The 18,147-nt window shown below is 47.5% G+C and overlaps 1 protein-coding gene across 1 annotated transcript in view; it reads left to right on the plus strand.

Annotated features, from left to right (window-relative positions):
* The window catches only part of rspo2 (R-spondin 2), a 57,893-nt gene that overhangs the window by 19,059 nt on the left and 20,687 nt on the right, over positions 1-18,147 (plus strand). The window contains exons 3-5 of the mRNA XM_031576659.2: positions 7,296-7,487; positions 16,416-16,559; positions 16,998-17,186. Coding sequence (XP_031432519.1) covers positions 7,296-7,487; positions 16,416-16,559; positions 16,998-17,186 — 525 coding nt within the window. The remainder of the gene's footprint in view (positions 1-7,295; positions 7,488-16,415; positions 16,560-16,997; positions 17,187-18,147) is intronic.

Raw genomic sequence — 18,147 nt, forward strand, 5'->3', positions numbered from 1 at the left:
ATAGGCCCTGGGGGAGCGTGTGGAGAGCCCCATGCCGTGTCGAAGGGAAGTTTCAGCAGCATTGTCAGCTTGTGACTCACTGGTGGAGAGAAAGAAAATGTTTTCAGGACGAACGCGTCAGGTGTTGCAGATAGACCTGTGATCCATCGCTTGTAAAAGAAGAATTTAGGAGGAGTTTAGCGCGATTTCTTTTATTTGCCGATTTACGCTTGGCCCAGGTTCCAGAAAGGCGTAGGAATAATGCCTCGAATCACCCCGGCGCGGCAGACACAGCTGGGCATATCTGTGGACCAGACAGTGGTGCAGACAGGGACCGAGTCAAGTAGTGATGGAAAAGATTCAAGTAATAAGATGGTGTTTTTTTTTTCACATAAAGAGCATCAATAAAAGCACTATTGTCATTTCAGGAGGCAGGGTGTTGTGATACAGCTTAGGCCATGAAACCACAAATGGAAAACATCTACTGCCTTGGATCTTCCATGTTGAATCCCATGTGTGTGTGTGTGTTTATAGTGTGCATGTATAGTACAGTTTTGTAATATGAAACGTACATACCATTTCAGCGGTTGATCTGGTGAATTACATACAACCGTGTAGGAGGTAGTCAGCAGCAGGCTGCTGTGTCATCTGTCCCTGCCCGAACGATGCCAGGTCTGGACAGAAGTTCATCAAAGTTCCCAGAGGTCTTCTAAGGCTAATGTTCAGCCATGGTTGGTTTTTGCACTGCACCCAGCGGACTCCCCCAGTTGCCAGTTTTCCATGCTTCCAGTATATGTTTATACATCCAAATCCACCTATTTAAGTGCCGAGATCCAATCTGCAAATCTATCATCGCCCACCGGGCCTCCTGGGTCTGTATCACAGGAACACTCTTTGCTAAGCTAATAAGTCAGTGAGCGAATGTGTTTGTGCAGACACATGCTACAAAAATCATTATAAGTAGTGGGATTGTGCTAAATTATAAACATATGCATACAGTATGATCTGTTAAAGTAAACCAAAAAAAAAAAAAAAACGAAACATAGATCCGAAATCCTGACTGTTTCCAGCTGCAAAGTAGTCGGAGGCGAGTCCAACATATTTTCTGCTAAATTGGAACAGAAATGTGCCTTCGGAGCAGAGGCCTGTACCCCCGAATCCACCCTCTTGAGCATATCCCCCCCCCCCCCTCCATCCAATCCCCACCCAACTGCTGTTTTTTATTTTAGAGCAAAGTGTGACTTCCACAAGCGTGAAAAAAGTGAAGTCATATGTGCGAAATGCGGGTGGTTTGATGTCGTTTTCCATACACTGACTTTCACAATTGAGAGCCGTATTGAGCCGTCATGGGGGTTTAGACCTGGCCCGGGATGGATGGCTTGAAACGTTTTCACTGCTCCGGCCTCGCCTCGCCTCCCCTCGCCTCCCCATCCAACATCTTTTCCATCACGAGTGTCACAGCTGTCACTGTGTGTGTTTCCCTCCCTCACAAAAGCAAACTGGCCCTAAACATTTTTGGCCTTGTTTATCCCTCTCTGCCTCTGAAAACCTTCTTTTCTTCCTCTTAGATCGCAGAAGGTGTTCACACAGGTTAGAATGTCAAGTTTACATGTGGGGCACTCTCGAAACCATCCTCGGGAAACTGAGAATGCCATTTAGGGGTAAAGGGAGACGGTAATCGCCGCCATGCCAGTGAGTAAAGTATACATATATGGTTCTGCTGGCAAACCTAATTCTTGCCACATAAAGAGGAGGAACCTCATAAGAAGCCTGCGGGTTTGTAGCTTACGAGCGCTGAGGTTTCCTCTCTGTCCTTCAAGCGGCATGCTGCGTCGATACATAAATGTGTCCGATCATTCAACACTCTCCACGGTTTGTGTGCGCATGTGTTATGTCTGTGAAAAGGAGGTCTTTGTCCACATATGATGCATGTTTCTTTTGGTCTACACATCGCATTGCATCCAGATAAACGTATTATACAAGGAAGCCATATGTTTTCTTGGTGCTCAATGTTTGTGTTGCTCAGGATTTGAACTTGTGACCTTGGGGCTGTTCGTAATATATTGTACCACTTGATCCAAGATGAGCAGTGGTTCACTGTTTGTGCTTTGCTTTCATTGTAGAGTTTAGAAAAAACATAAAAAGCACAGAGATGTAAAAGCCAGTATGTATTGCTTCTTGATTGGACCGAGTTCTCTAGCTAGTGCCTCTCTCTTAACCTCTGTTTCGCTACCCAACCACTGATTGACAGCATAGACCAGAATTTTCCCTGCTAAACTGCATGGACAATTAATCTGCAGTTTGGCCCATGAACGTTACGACTTGGAGGAGGACAATGATGATGATGATTATGGTGATAGAGATCATCTTTATGACTTGAGGATACTGTAGCTTTGCTTCAGTTGGGACTCTCGTCTCTCCAGTGCTTAGGTCTGTTTCTTGCAGCAACAGCATGGCCAGACTAATTGTTTTTGACACAAAATTAGACCTAGTGAACTGTGTGGCGGGGGTGCGAGGGTAACCCCGTGTGCAGTCTCTGCGGGGAATAATCACATCGCTGACATTAAACGATCACAAGGAAGGGGGGCGAGACGCAAAGCGACACTTTTATGGTCGAATTTGGTCGAATGTTTTTTAACGAGTCCTGGGATGATGTCATGTGGATCGGTCGGTGCGTGAGAGCAGTGGGGGGTATGCTGCCAGGGACTGGCTGGCCTCCCCGTCCGCCCCCTCCCCGGCCTCGTTGGCAGCACAAGGCGACGCCCGTCACGCTTGTTTCAGAGTCGTTAAGCATACCTGAGGCAGACCTGCCGTTCTGCTCACCAGAGGGCTAATTGGTCTTGATCGGGACCCAAAACAAATCTGGCCAGGGGCACTGCCGCCTCGTCTGTGAATGAAACCGCCACCGTCCAAACATGCCGTCACCATGCCCCCACGTTATGAGGCCTGTGTTTCGCATGAATGGAAGACCAAACTATACACTCACCTGAATGGACCAATGCCTCATTCCAATGTGGTCCCGTGAAATTTAATACAAAGTTTTGGTGGGTTGGATGGCACGCTCTCTTTGATTGTGTTCCCATTCATTTTTTTTATTGAGATGACTAAAATTGTTGCCTTAAATATGATGAGCTCTTATGTTTCTGAAAGCACATAATGCATTGAGGGAAGGGCTCAAACAAGTACCAGGCACAGTGACTTAAACAGCTAGGTCAACTGTAGTTAACATGATTGAAATATGGGGATACCAGACAAGGAAGTTAAAAAATAAAAATAAATACGCAAGGCATGTGAGAGGATAAAATAAACATCTACAGAACAGAACACTTCTCAAATGAACACTTTTGTTTCAAATTTATGCAATTTTCTCTCAGACATACCAGGCTCATTTTGTTTCTGCTCGTGGTTTGAGCTATATGTGGCAAAAAGAATATTTTGGTGTCAGCCACTCTATACAATACAAATGTCATACTTAAATGATTTGTAATATTTGGCCATGTCTGCTGGTTATGCTGCTGAACTTACAAGTCCTTGTGGTGTCTTCACCAGTGCTGTTCAAAGAGATGCTTGGCTTTGTAAATGAAATAACTGGGATATGGAGGGATCATTAGATATCTGTCAGAAGTGGGGACTTTTAAGTTTTTTTGTTGTAAGTACCATTCATTCTGTGGTCAGAACTGTAAACGAAGGGGGTGCATCACAGAAAAGCCTTCTGCGATGGGTGTCTTCAGCATTCTTTGCTTAAAACAAGAAAAAAAAAAAAACTTCAAAAAGCCAAGACAACTCATGGAAATCCATGTGCACAAACCTTAAATCTCAAGGAGGCCCTGAAAGATTAACACAAATCCATGCGAAAACACCTTTGATAATATAACAATTGCTCGGCTAATAGTCCCGTGAAAAACACAGTCTTGAAGTAATAGAGTCTGGCTGATTTAATCAGCTAGATACAAAGCATATGCCAGCTGCAATAACTCACTCCATATAAACTTAACACAACAATTTTGCCTTGAAATCACATACACACACACAGACAAACTAGAGAGGGGAAAAACACACACTTCGGCGCTAAATTAGGTTTATCCGCTGTAATTTACTGAGAGCCCAAAATTCCTCCAGACCAATGCGCTTTGATCGCTTCCGCTCTAGTGTGACTTCAAATCATGGCCAAGGATGCTGTTTACATATTAGAGCTGCGTGGTCTTTCACAGTTTCTCTTGGATGCACTCAGAAGCGTACAGACACACCAAGCAGACGCTTCTAGTTAGATGTCTCGATGCACTGGCTGAGTCCCTCCAGCAGCAGGCTTGTCTGCGGCGTGTCCTCGGCCAGTGCCGAACGTACTGTACAGACGGCTACACCACCGTATCGAAGCTTATTTATGACGCTGTGAAACAAACACCAGGGGTACTGACACGCTCTTCATTGTGACCTAGAGGTCAAGGTAATGCCTAAAACGCAGACGAGTCCCTCTAGACAAGGGGTTTGGACAGCTCCTGGGTGCTCTGTTTTTTAGCTTAAAATCTGATCCAACTGATGAATTGACGTGAATACGGCTAAAAAATAAGCGCCCCAGGTATAAATCAGCTGGCGGTGAGAAAGGTTTCCGTAAAACGTGGAAGCTCACAGTCCCCCTGGACCCAAGTTGGACCCTCTCGCCCTAGACACAGAGAATCATAACCTCCTATTTGACATACCTGTGGTTTGTGCTGGGAAAGCCGTAGTCAGACGTCTCTCTCTCTCTCCCCTAATCCAAAATCTCATAATAGAGGAGCGAAAATGTTTTACCTATCAGCTGAGGCTCGCCTGCTTCCTTTTTCCATTCATGGCTGCTGGATGCGGCAGCCTGCGGATGAAAACAGCACACGCTGTTGATTCAAATGAACGTGTCGTTTGATTAGTGACAAGCTAAACAAATCTCCACCAAAAGCCGAACCCAAATGAAAAAAAGGCCGCGTGCCAGGGCGTGCGATGAGGCAACGCTCTCCTGCACTGGGGCTGATTTGCCTCATGCTAATTGATTGATCAGCGGCCTGAGGCAATCAGACACGGTGGAAGTGTAATTTAAGCTTGCGCTGACAGTTATAGTTAAATGAATCATTTGGTCCGCGCTGCGAGCATTGTCAGAGAGAAATGACAGAAGGGGCGCTTGCGGTCGGGCTTTGTGTGAAACCCACTCAAAAATGATGGAGGAAGTGGGGAAGGAGTGTGTGATGCCTCTTTCCCTGCCGCCGCCGCCGCCGCCGCCCCTCACTTCATTCGTTGGCTGACCCTATAGTTTGTGGGCCTTTCCGCGTCGGCCCCTAAGTCCCTGCCAATCGTAGTTTCCTCTTCTCTCAGCATGATGATAACAATCAAGTTTGAAGGGTGTAGGGCTGGGAGGGAGATTTTGCCAATTTACTGTGAATGTCAGGTTACTGTAAACACATCCACACTGTATACAACATGTCTGCATGTATAATACGCGGTGTGGTGAGGCCCGAAATCTGCCTACTTCATTTCCGCCCGCAAATAGCCCGACAGCATGGAACACTAAGCATGTTTGTCAAGAACAGTTCCCCCATTTTGTTATCATTTGCAACAAAAAAAAAACACACAATTGGAGTGTGCACAACCACCGCCAACGTATATCCCTTTTATGTCAGTATCTATATGCCGGTGTTGATATAAATGTGTTGCTTCATGTTTATAGAAGTTGAAATGTACTGGAAACAGAGCTGACCAAGCTCGAGCTGATTTCTCCTGAATATGTAACTGTGGAAGGAAGCACGCTATTTTCATGTGAAACGTTGCATGGCATGAATCTAAAAGCACTTTTGTCCTGATGATAGTTTGATATGGAGAGGGATGTGTGATAGAGGGCCTCCTAGGGTTTACTCTGAGATTTAAGGTGGGGTGCTCCGGGAGGGGTGGCATGATGTGTTCAGCATGTGTGTGGAATACTTTCCCTAAAGCACATATGGAACGAAAGTGAGTGTGACTCACTGCCTAATCTTCTTATATTACAAGTACTACATCCTCTCCGACGGGCTGCAGTTGCTGCTAATAATAAAAAGCTGCTAGATTATGCGCAAATTACCTAATTACATGTGAATGGTAGATATTAGCCGAAGCATGCTCATCTTTCATCTGAAAGGTTTTTGAGGTCTGAGATGTGTGGTTGTCATGGTGAGAAGGATGAGGAGCCGGCAAAGACAAATGGCTTCCTTGCAAAACTCAGAGCAGCCGTCAGGGGATGACCGATGAGGTGTCGGCATGGAGACGGCCAGTGATGCGCCCTCGCTATCGCTAAATCTTCTCTTCCTGTTCTCTCTGCTCCGTTCTCCACTGCAGCGCTTGGCTCCAAAACGCTCTCTGTGTACCCAGCTAATCGAAATCAGTCCGTCGGAGAAGCACCTTTGAGAAAGATCTTTTTTTAAAAACTCCCCTTGGGTCAGACTAGTTTTACTGATAGAATCACAATTTATTCTCAGTGACATGAGAGAACTCGCATGATCCAAGCCATTGTTCCAATCCAGTGTCTGAGCCTGTGTTGAAAGGAAGCTTCCCATGGGAACAGGTTCAATCAAATCTACTGTAGGATATCCCTGTCACCACAAAAGGGTCCTTTTTTTAAGGATAAAAAAAAAAAAACATTTTTCTTTTCTGTGACTGTCCTTATAAAGGTTAAAGAAATGCAATACCCTGCCATACATCCACAGCCGAGCAAAGAATATACTCTTTTTTTTCTCCAACCCACATCTCCTTACATGATGTTTTACGAAGCGTTGTGGTAGGTCACAGAGTCAGAGAGCTGTTACCCTATCCCTGGTGGTGATACCTAAAACTTGGATCGGATCGATAACAGCGTCTCGCATTTGCAGCTATGGTGCACACCCAAGGACATTTTCCTGTAAACGGGACACTAAGGAGTTTACATTAAGGAGAGAGAGACATGTATTGTAGGACAGTTCGTAGCTACTGGCTCTTTTGTCTCCCACCGGCAACTCGATCTGTCCCAAAGTCACTGTGGTTTTGGCCTTTCATCGGCTGTCTCAACACAACATTCAGGAGTTAAGCTCTGAATCAAATCAATGCATGCTCGCAATTTTAAAATGGATGCAAGGAGGGGAGCCAGAGTTTACATGAATGACAATTTGCCAAATCTGTGAAAACTGCCATAATGGAATGCTACAGGCCTTAGTGTTTCAAGCCAGTGCAGCACCAGAGCTGCTAAGTTGAATTCCGTACAATGCTCTCTACACACATGTTGTGCCGTTTTACTAACCTACTCCTCTGTCTGTGTCTTTCTCTCCCCTCCCTTTCTGCCCATGCAGCAGCTAGCTATGGAGTGTACCCCATCTGCAAAGGCTGTTCGGTGTGCTCGAAGGACAACGGGTGCATGAACTGTCAGCCCAAACTCTTCCTCTTCCTGCGACGGGAGCGGATGCGCCAGTACGGAGAGTGTCTTCACGCCTGTCCGTCAGGATACTACGGCATGCGTGCACCGGATATCAACATGTGTTCCAGTAGGCCTCCCTCTTCCTTTCTCTCCCCCCATATCCATTGCTCCCTACAATGTACACCATGGCCATCAAAATGTATGAATGTTGGAGAAACACACGCATGCCAATTTACAGGGTGGGTGGGGGGGTATCTGATCTCTTCGCACAGGTGGGTGGATTCGAGGCGGCCCTCTGAAGGGGTTAAGCCTTTGGGGGTTTGAGCGGTGGAGACCACTGATTTGTCAAGCTCCCCTCCCAGTAATACAGCATGGAAGACATTTAGGGACTAGAGGAAACAAGGTACTGTAGCAGCAAAAATTAGGGCCCCAAAATTGAGGCCACTTGCTGAGGCCAACAATACCTAGGCCATTGTGTAATGTCCAATGTAGGCACACGATTTGAGTGTGGCCTTTTGTTTTTGAAAGATAAGTAGCTCCTGTAAAGCACTTGCACAAATCCGTTGGCAGGGCGGTTGTCTGCAGATTAAAACAATTGAAATACCGTAATAGATTCAAGACTCTCGCTAAACTAATCCATGATCTCATTCTAAGGACCCCAATCCACTTTAACATGTTGATGAGCCATTTCAAATACTACGTTGCCTAGATTAGCCTACATTTATTTACTTCCACACACATAATTATTCCCATATTATTTTGCATCCGTAAACCTGAAACACTTCTTTTCATGCTCTCCTTGATTTATAATTTTGATATTGAAACAAAGAAGGGAAAAACGGATTCCCATTAATTCTGAGTTAGGAATAATACAAAAATCCAATTAAGGAAACATCTCCCTCGCCTCTCCTTCCATGGTACTCCGTCTCATAACCTTATTTCAACATTGGGTCTGGCTGGAGACATTTTGCCTTTATAGGTTTATAGAAAGGGGCCTGAGGTGTTGGCTGAATGTTTCATGTGAAAACAGAGAGGAACTTGAACCCGTCGGGTCTGAGCGAGCCAAACTCTTGACAGACGGCTCAGCAATGAGGCCCTGGAGGAACATGTCAGGACCTTTACGCCCAATAACCCAGACGGGCTGCAGACACTCAAAGCAGCAGCCATTTGCTTGCCCAATCACTCTTGAATGTCCGCGCAAATATGTCTGCTTGGTTTCTATCAAACACCGTAAAAAAAAGGCAGTTTTGGGGAAAATTCTCCTCTTTGGAAAAAGAAAAACGACCAAAATGCTTGGCCTGTAATAAACTGATGGTATCAATTGATTTTCCTCGCCCCAACCATTACAGTCCTCCTCCCCCCCCCCCCCCCCCCCCCCCCCTGCTCACACACACTCGTCTCCATTCCCCACAATAAAAGAGCAGAGAGAAGCGCCTCGAGACATTGCACCCTATCGTCAGAAGTCATATAAGGGGGAACAAGACATCTTGTTCTCCGACGGACTGTAATTGTTTGCTGTCCTCGGCCCTGCTCTCCTGCTCTTGGTGAAGTTTGATTTTAAATGCTTGTGATGGGCGGCAAGTTAATCTGAGTTCCTTTCGGGGAGAGCTTCTCACAGAACAAAACCGTGCGTTGTCACGTACCATCAGATCTCGGCGCTAAAGCCCACTTTGATGTCATTGCCGTTTGAGTCATGACTTTATAATCCAGCTTCGCATTTGACCCCCCTCCCTCCGTTAAGTTATGCTCCTCGTGTCATTTTTCGCCAAGTGGAGCACGTCCATCAGGTGTAATGAAGGTCTTCATACCAGAGGTTAGCACTCAAGCTAAATGTGGGGTCAATGTTTTTTGAGGGCCAAGGCATCAGGACCTAATGCAACATTCACCTCCTCTGCCTGTGAGACTTTTACTCTCTCCCAGTCGTCCAGAAACCACCTGGAACGTTTCATTATGTCTGCATGTTATCATGTCCTTTCAAAAAAACATACAGACTCTGAATCACTTAGGGAGCAGCTGCTTATTATTACACCAGGGTATGCCTGTGTGATCTTATCTTATTTTAGAATGCTTTACAGACGAAGTGAAGAAGAAGAAGAAGACGAAGAAGAAGAAAAAGAGAGGAGAGACAGGTTCACACACTGTCAGCAGCTCTTCCTCTGGAACCAACAGAGGCAGACTGCGCTTTTGAAAGCCTTCTCAAGTTTGCCTCGGGTTTGACTTGCGCCGAACCCAGTCGGTCTCTGGTGAACATCATCGGCACAGCTCAACAGCAAACACATGAGTCTCACACATCATGGGGGTGGGGGTGGGGGATAAGGTGGGGAGGAGGAGGAGGAGGAGGAGGAGGATTGGCCAAGGCCTATCTCTGTCCCCTCCGAGAAAATCAGAAGAGCCACAGAAAGGAACGACTGTCTGCCACTGATGCTAACCAGATCGAGGGTGAAGGAGAGAACAGCGGAGAGATAAGAGCGGGAGAGGACGGTGAGCACGGAAGGAAGAATTATGGCGAAGCTGGTACCATTCAGACGTTCTGTAGCTTTGTCAAGTCAAAGCCCCCCCCCCCCCCCCCCCCCTGACTCTCCCACTCATCCTTCTCCTCCCTTTTTTCTCTCTCCGGTCCTCCCCAGATGATTCTCCCGACATGTTAAGTGTGCGCTAACACACCCCTGCCTCGTCTCATCCCCCCACACACATGCATGTACCCCTGGGCTGAGCACATGCCCCCCCCCCCCCCCGAACTCTTAACAGCTGCTAATGGAGAGCCTCAGGAAGGACCATGACTTTTACTTCAGTCATCAACGCCCTTATCAGCTCACCAGCCTGGCCTGCCCAGGCCATAAGTCTTCATGTGGACACAGGAGCTGCCCAAGCTGCGCTACGTGGAACCCATAACGCAATTATAAACATCCAATTTCAATGTGCACATTCCATTCCCCATGCCAGGAACAATTGCGTCACTAAATCCTGGGGATTTCACATTCAAGGATGGGTGTATGACATCCAGTCCAAACTCTGGTTTCAATCTTTACTGAAGTATACTGTAAGCTGGATTGTTTTTCTTTTTTCACCCCCTCTCGGTTCTCTCTCGAAAACAAGAGGCTAGGGGGCTGCAGATGATAAGGGCTGTCCCCGAATGACCCCTTGGCTCTGGTGTGTGCACCATGCTTTAGAGTGTGTTGCTAAGCTCCCCCCTTGCTAGCTCCCCACCCTACAAGGATGGAAACCCTGTCTAGCAGGGTCTTAGCCATTGCCAATATCCTGCAAGTGTGGTTCAAATATCACAGCTCGTCCAGTACCAGTATATGTGCCACTTGAGGCTTCCTTGTCAGGGGGAATTTTTTCATCCTATTCCTTATTTCCCTTTTTATTGCGTCTTGTGGGCGTAAAAAAAAACCTGTGACTGAACACCCATTGTTGCCACGCTTGCCACTTTATCGCATTTTTTTTAAATGAAGAATACAATCTGGAAGTGCTGCATGCTGCACTTTTCACAGCCTCATCATTTTTTTTAAAGACGTCGTGGGAATTCCGTGTGGTCTGGAGCCACACGAAAAGGGTTCCATTGTCCAAATCTCTGCCCGAGCGCTATGTTGGAATCTACACATAAGGCTATGCCATCCCCTCTGCCAACCAACTCTGCCCAGGCTGCTGAGGGCATTTCTCTTCTTAGTGGTGCCATTTGGGACCTGCAAAAAGGCCAGTTGCTTATGGCGTTTGTGCATTGTGCTTTTCTGTTGTGCTTGGGCCTCCCAAACCACAGCACAAGAGATCTGCCAGACAGTACGAGGGACACACCTTGCTGTAATCTTTCAGCGGTTACATAAAACCAGCTATGAAATGTTTTGTGTGTAGAGGATTTTTTGGGGGTTTGTACTGCATGCCTTAAAGCATTGCCAAGTGTGTTGTGTGGTGCGTTTGCCCATCTGTTATGGTGCTGGCTGGATTCTGGCAGCTTTTGGCATCCTCTGTGTGGCAGAAGCACACAGGCCAGTGGTTCTCTTTCTCTCCCTCATGGCAATCCAGGAACATTGTCATGGCTGTCGTCTCAGCTCATTTTATCCCCACATGATTGACGGGAACACCAGCGGATCCCTCTCTCCCTCCCGTCCAAGCACAGCCCTGTCTCTCCTCTCCTCCCCACTCCGTTTGGGGTGATGAAGCTATCCTGTCTGTGGAGGAACCCAGGGAAAAGAGGGAAAAAAAAAGAAAAGAAAAGAAAGAAAAATACCCAGAAAGCTTGGCGTGTGCCATGGCAAAACCAGATGACATGGTTGGGTGTGAGTAAGCAGACCGTGTGATGTGCCTCTGGCCAAAGCCCTGCTGAAGGAACAGGAACAGGGACAGATCAGCAATACCCACTTAGCCAGGGCCTTGGGGTTGAACGGGATGGAAAAGTGTGACCGATTCTTTCCCCGTGTCTCTGCTCGGTGCTGCTCGGTGGTGACAGGCTTGCCCTTGGCCCGGGCATCCCTTGGTTTCATGACTTGGCGCCCTTTTCTGGTAGCAGGTCCTGGTGATTGGCTCGATAACCCTAAACCCCCAATTCAGAAGATAGGTCTCTGTGGGATTCTGGGAAATTTGCGTCCCCCGTTTTTTTTGGAATGAATCACCGCTGAGAAAGAGAGAGAGAGCGAGAGAGAGAGAGAGAGAGAGAGAGAGAGAAAGAGAGAGAGAGAGCGAGCGCGCGCGCGAGAGAGAGAGAGAGAGAGAGAGAGGGAAAGAGAGAGAGAGCGAGAGAGAGAGAGGGAAAGCGGGTAAAGTAATCACATATATAAATCAAGCGAGCACTCAAAGCACTGGCGCGCACGGACGCAGGCAGCCCGCATGTGAGTGAACGCCGGCTTTTTTTTTTGAATGTCCATGATATAATTTGCTCATTGTTTTTTTGTGTCCCGTCCAGACCACAGCAGTGAGGCATGCTCTGCCCACAAGGCTTTCGGGATTAGATCACCCTGCCGCTTTGACGATTCAACTCAACGTGCACTTGACATAAAAACCGCACGAAAAAACCGACGCAGACAAAAAAAAAAGAAGTAGCATATAAGCGACCATTTATCACGGCCAACGGTGCTTCGGACATGTCTGGTGCAAGCTATACCAGTTTGAACTCGGATTTGAGTCGAGTGATACCTCATTTGCCCTTCACATTAATTGCAGAGGAGTGGGGGAAGAGAGGGGTGAAAAAGGCAGGAGATAATACTCTTGGGGAATGCTAGCTGGGTCGGCACCACTGTCAGGTTCCCACATGGGCGAGCCAGAGAGATCCGCTGACCTCATTACCTCCTATTAAGTCTGGCTGAGGCACCTTGGCTGGGTTTTAAAGGTGGTCCTGAGGTTAATCCTCGTGGAGAAGGCCTGCCCTCTCCCAGGCATCGGCGCACTGGTGCCGTCACACCGGATGGGTGACGAGTGCCGATCAGTCCCCCCCCCCCCCTCCCCAAACAGAAGGCCAGGCCTCATCTCTGATGGGAAATTTCTAAGTGTGTGTGTGTGTGTGTGTGTGTGTATTATCTTCAGTGACCTGTGTATTGACCTTCCGAAAAGACCCAAAGTCACATTTTAAAGTTTAGGATAGTCTCAAGTTCAGAGGGTGAATACCGTGATTGTGAAGATATGCAGGAGATTCTTCTCTCTGCACAAAATGGTGGCAACAATTAGCATAGCTCCAATTATTGTGTGCTTCGCAGCATTGCAGCTCCTGTTTGTTGCTATAAACACCAGGCGGCTAGATAACAAACCAGTGCCAGAGACGGGCACCAGATGTCTTTTTCTGTCTCTCTTTCTTTCCTGTTTCTCTCTTTTTCTGTCTTTTTTTGCTTTCGTCTCAGGCTAAATATGTCCAGGTGATGACAGGCCTATGAATGCTTGTATTTAACAGGCGTAACAGAGTTGCTTACCAATTACAGATGGTGATTTAGAGGCTGTTTGGCCCTGGCAGAGTCCAGACAGACAACAGCCCAGAGCCGTGGGGAGGTCTGGTTACAGCTGGAGCATAGAGATGAGAGAACTCACAGAAGAGCAGACATGCAGCAGAGGGCATCCTGTGTTTGTGAGGGCCCTCTGGGTGTGTGTGTGTTGTGTCTCCTTATATCTGTTATGTTTCTGTCATTTATTGTCACTCTCTCTCCCTTTCTACTGTCTTGCTGTGTCACTCCGTGTGCTGTCAACATCTTATTATATTTTTCGTCTCTTGGCCTTTTTACGCGTTCCTGCCTCTCGCTTTTTTTACGTTTTTTTTTCTCACTCTCCGGCACATTTTCTGTCTCTCCCTCTGTCTTTGTCCTCAACACTGCCTGTCTGTCTTTCTTTCATTCTCATGTGTCTCTTTTTCACTCTCTTGATCTTGCTTTCATGCACACTGCCAAAAATCGTGTAACAGAACACCCGTTTTCAGCAACATGTTTATATCAAATACACAAAATCTATGTCCATGTCGAGATTTCTTTTCCTTTCAGTGGGAGTGGAAGGTGGTCAGAGATAGAGGTAAGAGAATGTCTGTTGGCAAGTAGTGTTCGTGTGTGTGTGAGTGAGAGAGAAAGAGAGAGAAAGAGAGAGAGAGAGAGAGAGAGGTAGTGACAATGAGCCAGTGAAGAAGCAAATACATATTTTCCCCGAGTGTTTAAGATTCTTGCCCTGCGGGGAGGCCCTGTGCCTTTAATCTCACCGTCCCGACACAGACGTGAGGCACTAGGCGCGCTCACTCGATCCAGCACACCCCACGTCCTGACCCCTTGTCAGAGGGACGGCAGCCAACTCTTTCAAAAAAAAAAAAAAAAATGCTTTTCATAAAAAGCCCACTGTCATCAGTCTCAGCTCCCTCAACCTCCGCCTTCAGAAGTCTCTGGATGTGATGTCTGTGCCGACAGACTCACGGGCTTTGATGGAAGCGTGAGTTGCATCATCATTTGTGCCGTCTCACTTCCTCTCCTTTTGGCATCATCCCCTTTACAGATGTGTTGGGAAACGCCAATAAGGCCGTACCTTTGATGAGGCCATGCAGTCTTGAGCTGCAGATTTTTCTCATAAATGCTGTGCGTACTCCAGCGTGGGCACATAGGCACATCCGCATGCGTGCACAAGTACACTACGCAACCATCTCTTTTGCTGTATCTATGAGAACTGCATTACTCTGTTATTGCGTGAACAGCCATATCAATTTTTTTTTTATTTGTATACAATACAATACAATACAATAACATGTATTGTTATTTTTTTCGACAACATGTGAGGTATCTTTTTATCTGTGGACAGCATGTGTGTGTGTGTGTGTGTGTGCATGTCCATATGCTGATTACATCACTGTGTGTGCTGTGTGTGTGTGTGTGTGTGTGTGAATTTGTTTAGACTGCTGGGGAAACCCTGAGAGCCTGGAGCGTGTTGGGCAGAGCAGGGAGCAGAGGCCACCCGTCTGGGTTCAAAGGGAAACGGGGAGGCCCCCTGCTTGTGGCTGGGGGTGGCGTGATGGTTAGCTAGAGATGGTCTAATTAAGGGGCGTGAGATGGTAACCACCATTGCTTTCTCCCCCCTCTGGCCTCAAAGAAAGGGTCAAAGATAAAAGCAGACAAGCCTCGGAAAATAACCCAGACGCCCACACCCACATGCCTAAACAGTGGTGGTCTGTCAGATACAAAAACTGAGAGATACACAGATGTGTTCTTACCTGCAAATACTAGTGGAAAACTGACTCCGGATCAGTTGTAGGTGGTGGTGGATGAGCACGATTTTGAAAGCCAGAAGTATTAGTGGGTGATCAGGCTTCTAAGAGCGCATCGTAAATTAGACAACCATGGGAGGCTCTTTTTTAATCACGCAGCCCAGTGCGTCACCCTGTTGGCGTGGCTCGTGTAATTTGGGTCCTGGCCTGACGTGCTATTTGGAGAGCAGGAGCATGATGATGACACTTGCGTGCGCCACGTGATGCGCGTGGGGCCAGGTCTTTTTGGTTTGGTTTTGTCAACGCCCCTGCGGCTTGGGTTGGGGGAATAGAAGGACAGGGGCGGCGGTCCTGTCTGGCCCTTCACCAGGTTCACCGTTGGGGGGGGTCACAAGACCAGACGGCCTTTTCGGAGGGATCTGCCTCCACCGTACCCCACCCCGAATCTCCCCATAGCCTGCAATGTACTTTCTGTTCCGTTTTTTTTAAATGATGGGGCTATTCCCTAACAGATGTCTCTCTTGGGTTCCTCTTACTTGGGCAGGGTATTGCATGATTTTACCCCCCCAACACCAAACCCCTCAAAACATTCCCACAACTGCTACTATCACCCCCACATCTCCACCTCCGAAGAGCCAACCCATCTAGAACTCCATGGTTTGTGTTGCACTGAGGTTTTCCTCTCGATGCCAATTTCTTAATCAGGGCAAGCCAGAAGGAGCTTTTTTTATACTAAGTACTCATGTCATCGTTTCAACTGGAGTGTTCAGGATGCACAGTGTTTAAACGCTGTGGGAGACTTTTCTAGAAGGAAATTCATTTTAGTGACACGTCCAGCAGACTTCCCGTCTCTCCTGCTCCGGTCTCTCACTCCATTTATTTCTCTCTCTCTCTCTCTTTCCCTCTCCGTCTCTCTCTCTCTCTTTTTGTCTTGTAGCCATCCACCACACATCTGTGACGGGGTAAAATATGAGGAGAAAATCCCTTTTGTGTTGTGTGCCGTGATCTGTTTAGCTTCCAGGGCTGAGAGGGGGTCACGGCGAGGTAATACCTAACCGGCTCCTCCGCTCTGCTCCGCTCCGCCGCCGCCTCTGTGCACTCCCTCCGCAGCCAAACAAGCTTGTCAGGGAGAACAAGTGTGCTGAAATATCACACTGCCCCCAGAGAGAGATGTGTCTTAGGGCATCAAATCCCCCCTCCCTACACACACACACACACACACACACACACACACACAGACACACACACACACACACACAGACGATAATCTGTTCAAGATTTCCCTCTATTTCCCCCTACACATCACCCCAACAGCCAAGCACTGGTATCAACTCCATATGAGTGCAGTGGTGCTGTGAGTATTAACTGACCTGGGCTTTTTCTCTGCTGCTGTTTCCACAGGGTGCCGGATAGAGAACTGCGAGTCGTGCTTCAGCAAAGACTTCTGCACAAAGTGCAAGCCAGGCTTTTACTTGCACAAAGGCCGCTGCTTCGATAAGTGTCCCGAAGGCTTCGCCCCGCTAGAGGACACCATGGAGTGTGGAGGTAAGGCTGCCATTTTGGGGGGGGAAATAAATACCGATGCACTGCTGCATTCCTGATGAAACTGAATGAAATTGGAATTGCTGGTGAAACAGGTTAAATAGATGAGATAGCGGCTGAACACGTGAGGGGATTTACTGTGGTGCCTCTTCACAGTTTGAAGAATGGCTTGCCAGTACTGCCACAATCCAATACTTGATAGGACATTGAGTGCAGATGACATGTTGTCATATGGTTCATTATACGTGGTTCCTTTGGGTGAACCTTTCTTCATGTGTAATTCATGAAAGCATCTGAATCTCTGTTTTACGGCCTCTGAGTTGAAACTCAGCTTAAACAAGCTTTTTAGGTCTCCGGTGTGGAATGCAGTGGCGCCTCCATGCAAGGTTGTGTTTGTTGGGCCCGGCTCATGTGTCTCTCTTGCTGTGTCCTGGGGTTCAGAGGGCTGTGAGGTGGGCCAGTGGAGCGAGTGGGGCTCCTGCACCCGGAGAAACAAAACCTGCGGCTTCAAGTGGGGCCTGGAGACGCGCACGCGGCACATCGTCAAGAAGCCGCCCAAGGACACGATACCCTGCCCCACCATCGCCGAGTCCCGGAGGTGCAAAATGTCCATGAGGCACTGCAGGAGAGGTGAGTTTGTTTGTGTGTGTGTGTGTGTCTGTCTGTCTGTCTGTCTGTCTGTCTGCCTGTCTGTCTTTCTTTGTGTTTGGCTTTTTTCCACAGTAGTGTCACAATACAACACACAACTGTCTCATTTTTCCTCGGTCTGAGGTTACATTTGTGTTTAGTTATTGACCAGATGCTTTTAATGCATCCAGAGTTCTGGGAGCCTAAAAGATTTAGTAGTAGGAAGTAAGAAGAATTTCTGTCTTAAAGACCCAGTTGAGCCCATGACCCCAGTAATGCCAGCAACTTACGCTACCAGATCAGGGAAGCTTCGTAGAGGGGATTTGCGAACATACTTTCGGGGGGAAATGGCGCCGGTGACCCTTTCTGCTCCCGGTCTTCTCCGCCTGGCCATAAACACCTTGTTGTGTGGATCTGCCGCAGAGGCGATGAAAGGCCAAAGAAAAACACCCCGCCCTCGTGGCCCTCTCCTCCTGTTTGGTTTGGGCCTTTTTCTGGGTCCACGGTGGCATGACATTTTCATGCATTAAATGTGCCTATTTTCCAGGGCTGCTTGGTCGAACTCAGCCTGTGCAATCACTCCACCCCTCAATCATTTCTTCTTTTTTCCTCCTCCTCCTCCTTCTCCTGGGCTATGTTTTTCCTCCTCCTCTTCCTCCTTCTCCTTCTCCTCCTGGGGTATGTTTTTTCTGCCTCGTTTTTCTCTCCTCGTCTCTGCCCCGTGGAATTCCTCAAAGTATGAAGTGCAGGTTTCCTCAATGGCACTCTCTGTTTCCTCTCCACTATTTGAGAGTTATTTGCGGTGTGCGCTGCATGTATTTTGACCATTAAATGAGAAGTCAAATCTGGGGGAAAATATTTTCACTGTAAATACGGCCAAGGAAACATTTTTCTAAAAAAAAAAAAAAAAAACTGTTTAGCTTTTCACAGATGGGCCAAACACACTAATGGAAATAATTGCCTC

Source organism: Clupea harengus, chromosome 11 (genome assembly GCF_900700415.2).
Source record: "Clupea harengus chromosome 11, Ch_v2.0.2, whole genome shotgun sequence".
Taxonomy (NCBI): domain Eukaryota; kingdom Metazoa; phylum Chordata; class Actinopteri; order Clupeiformes; family Clupeidae; genus Clupea; species Clupea harengus.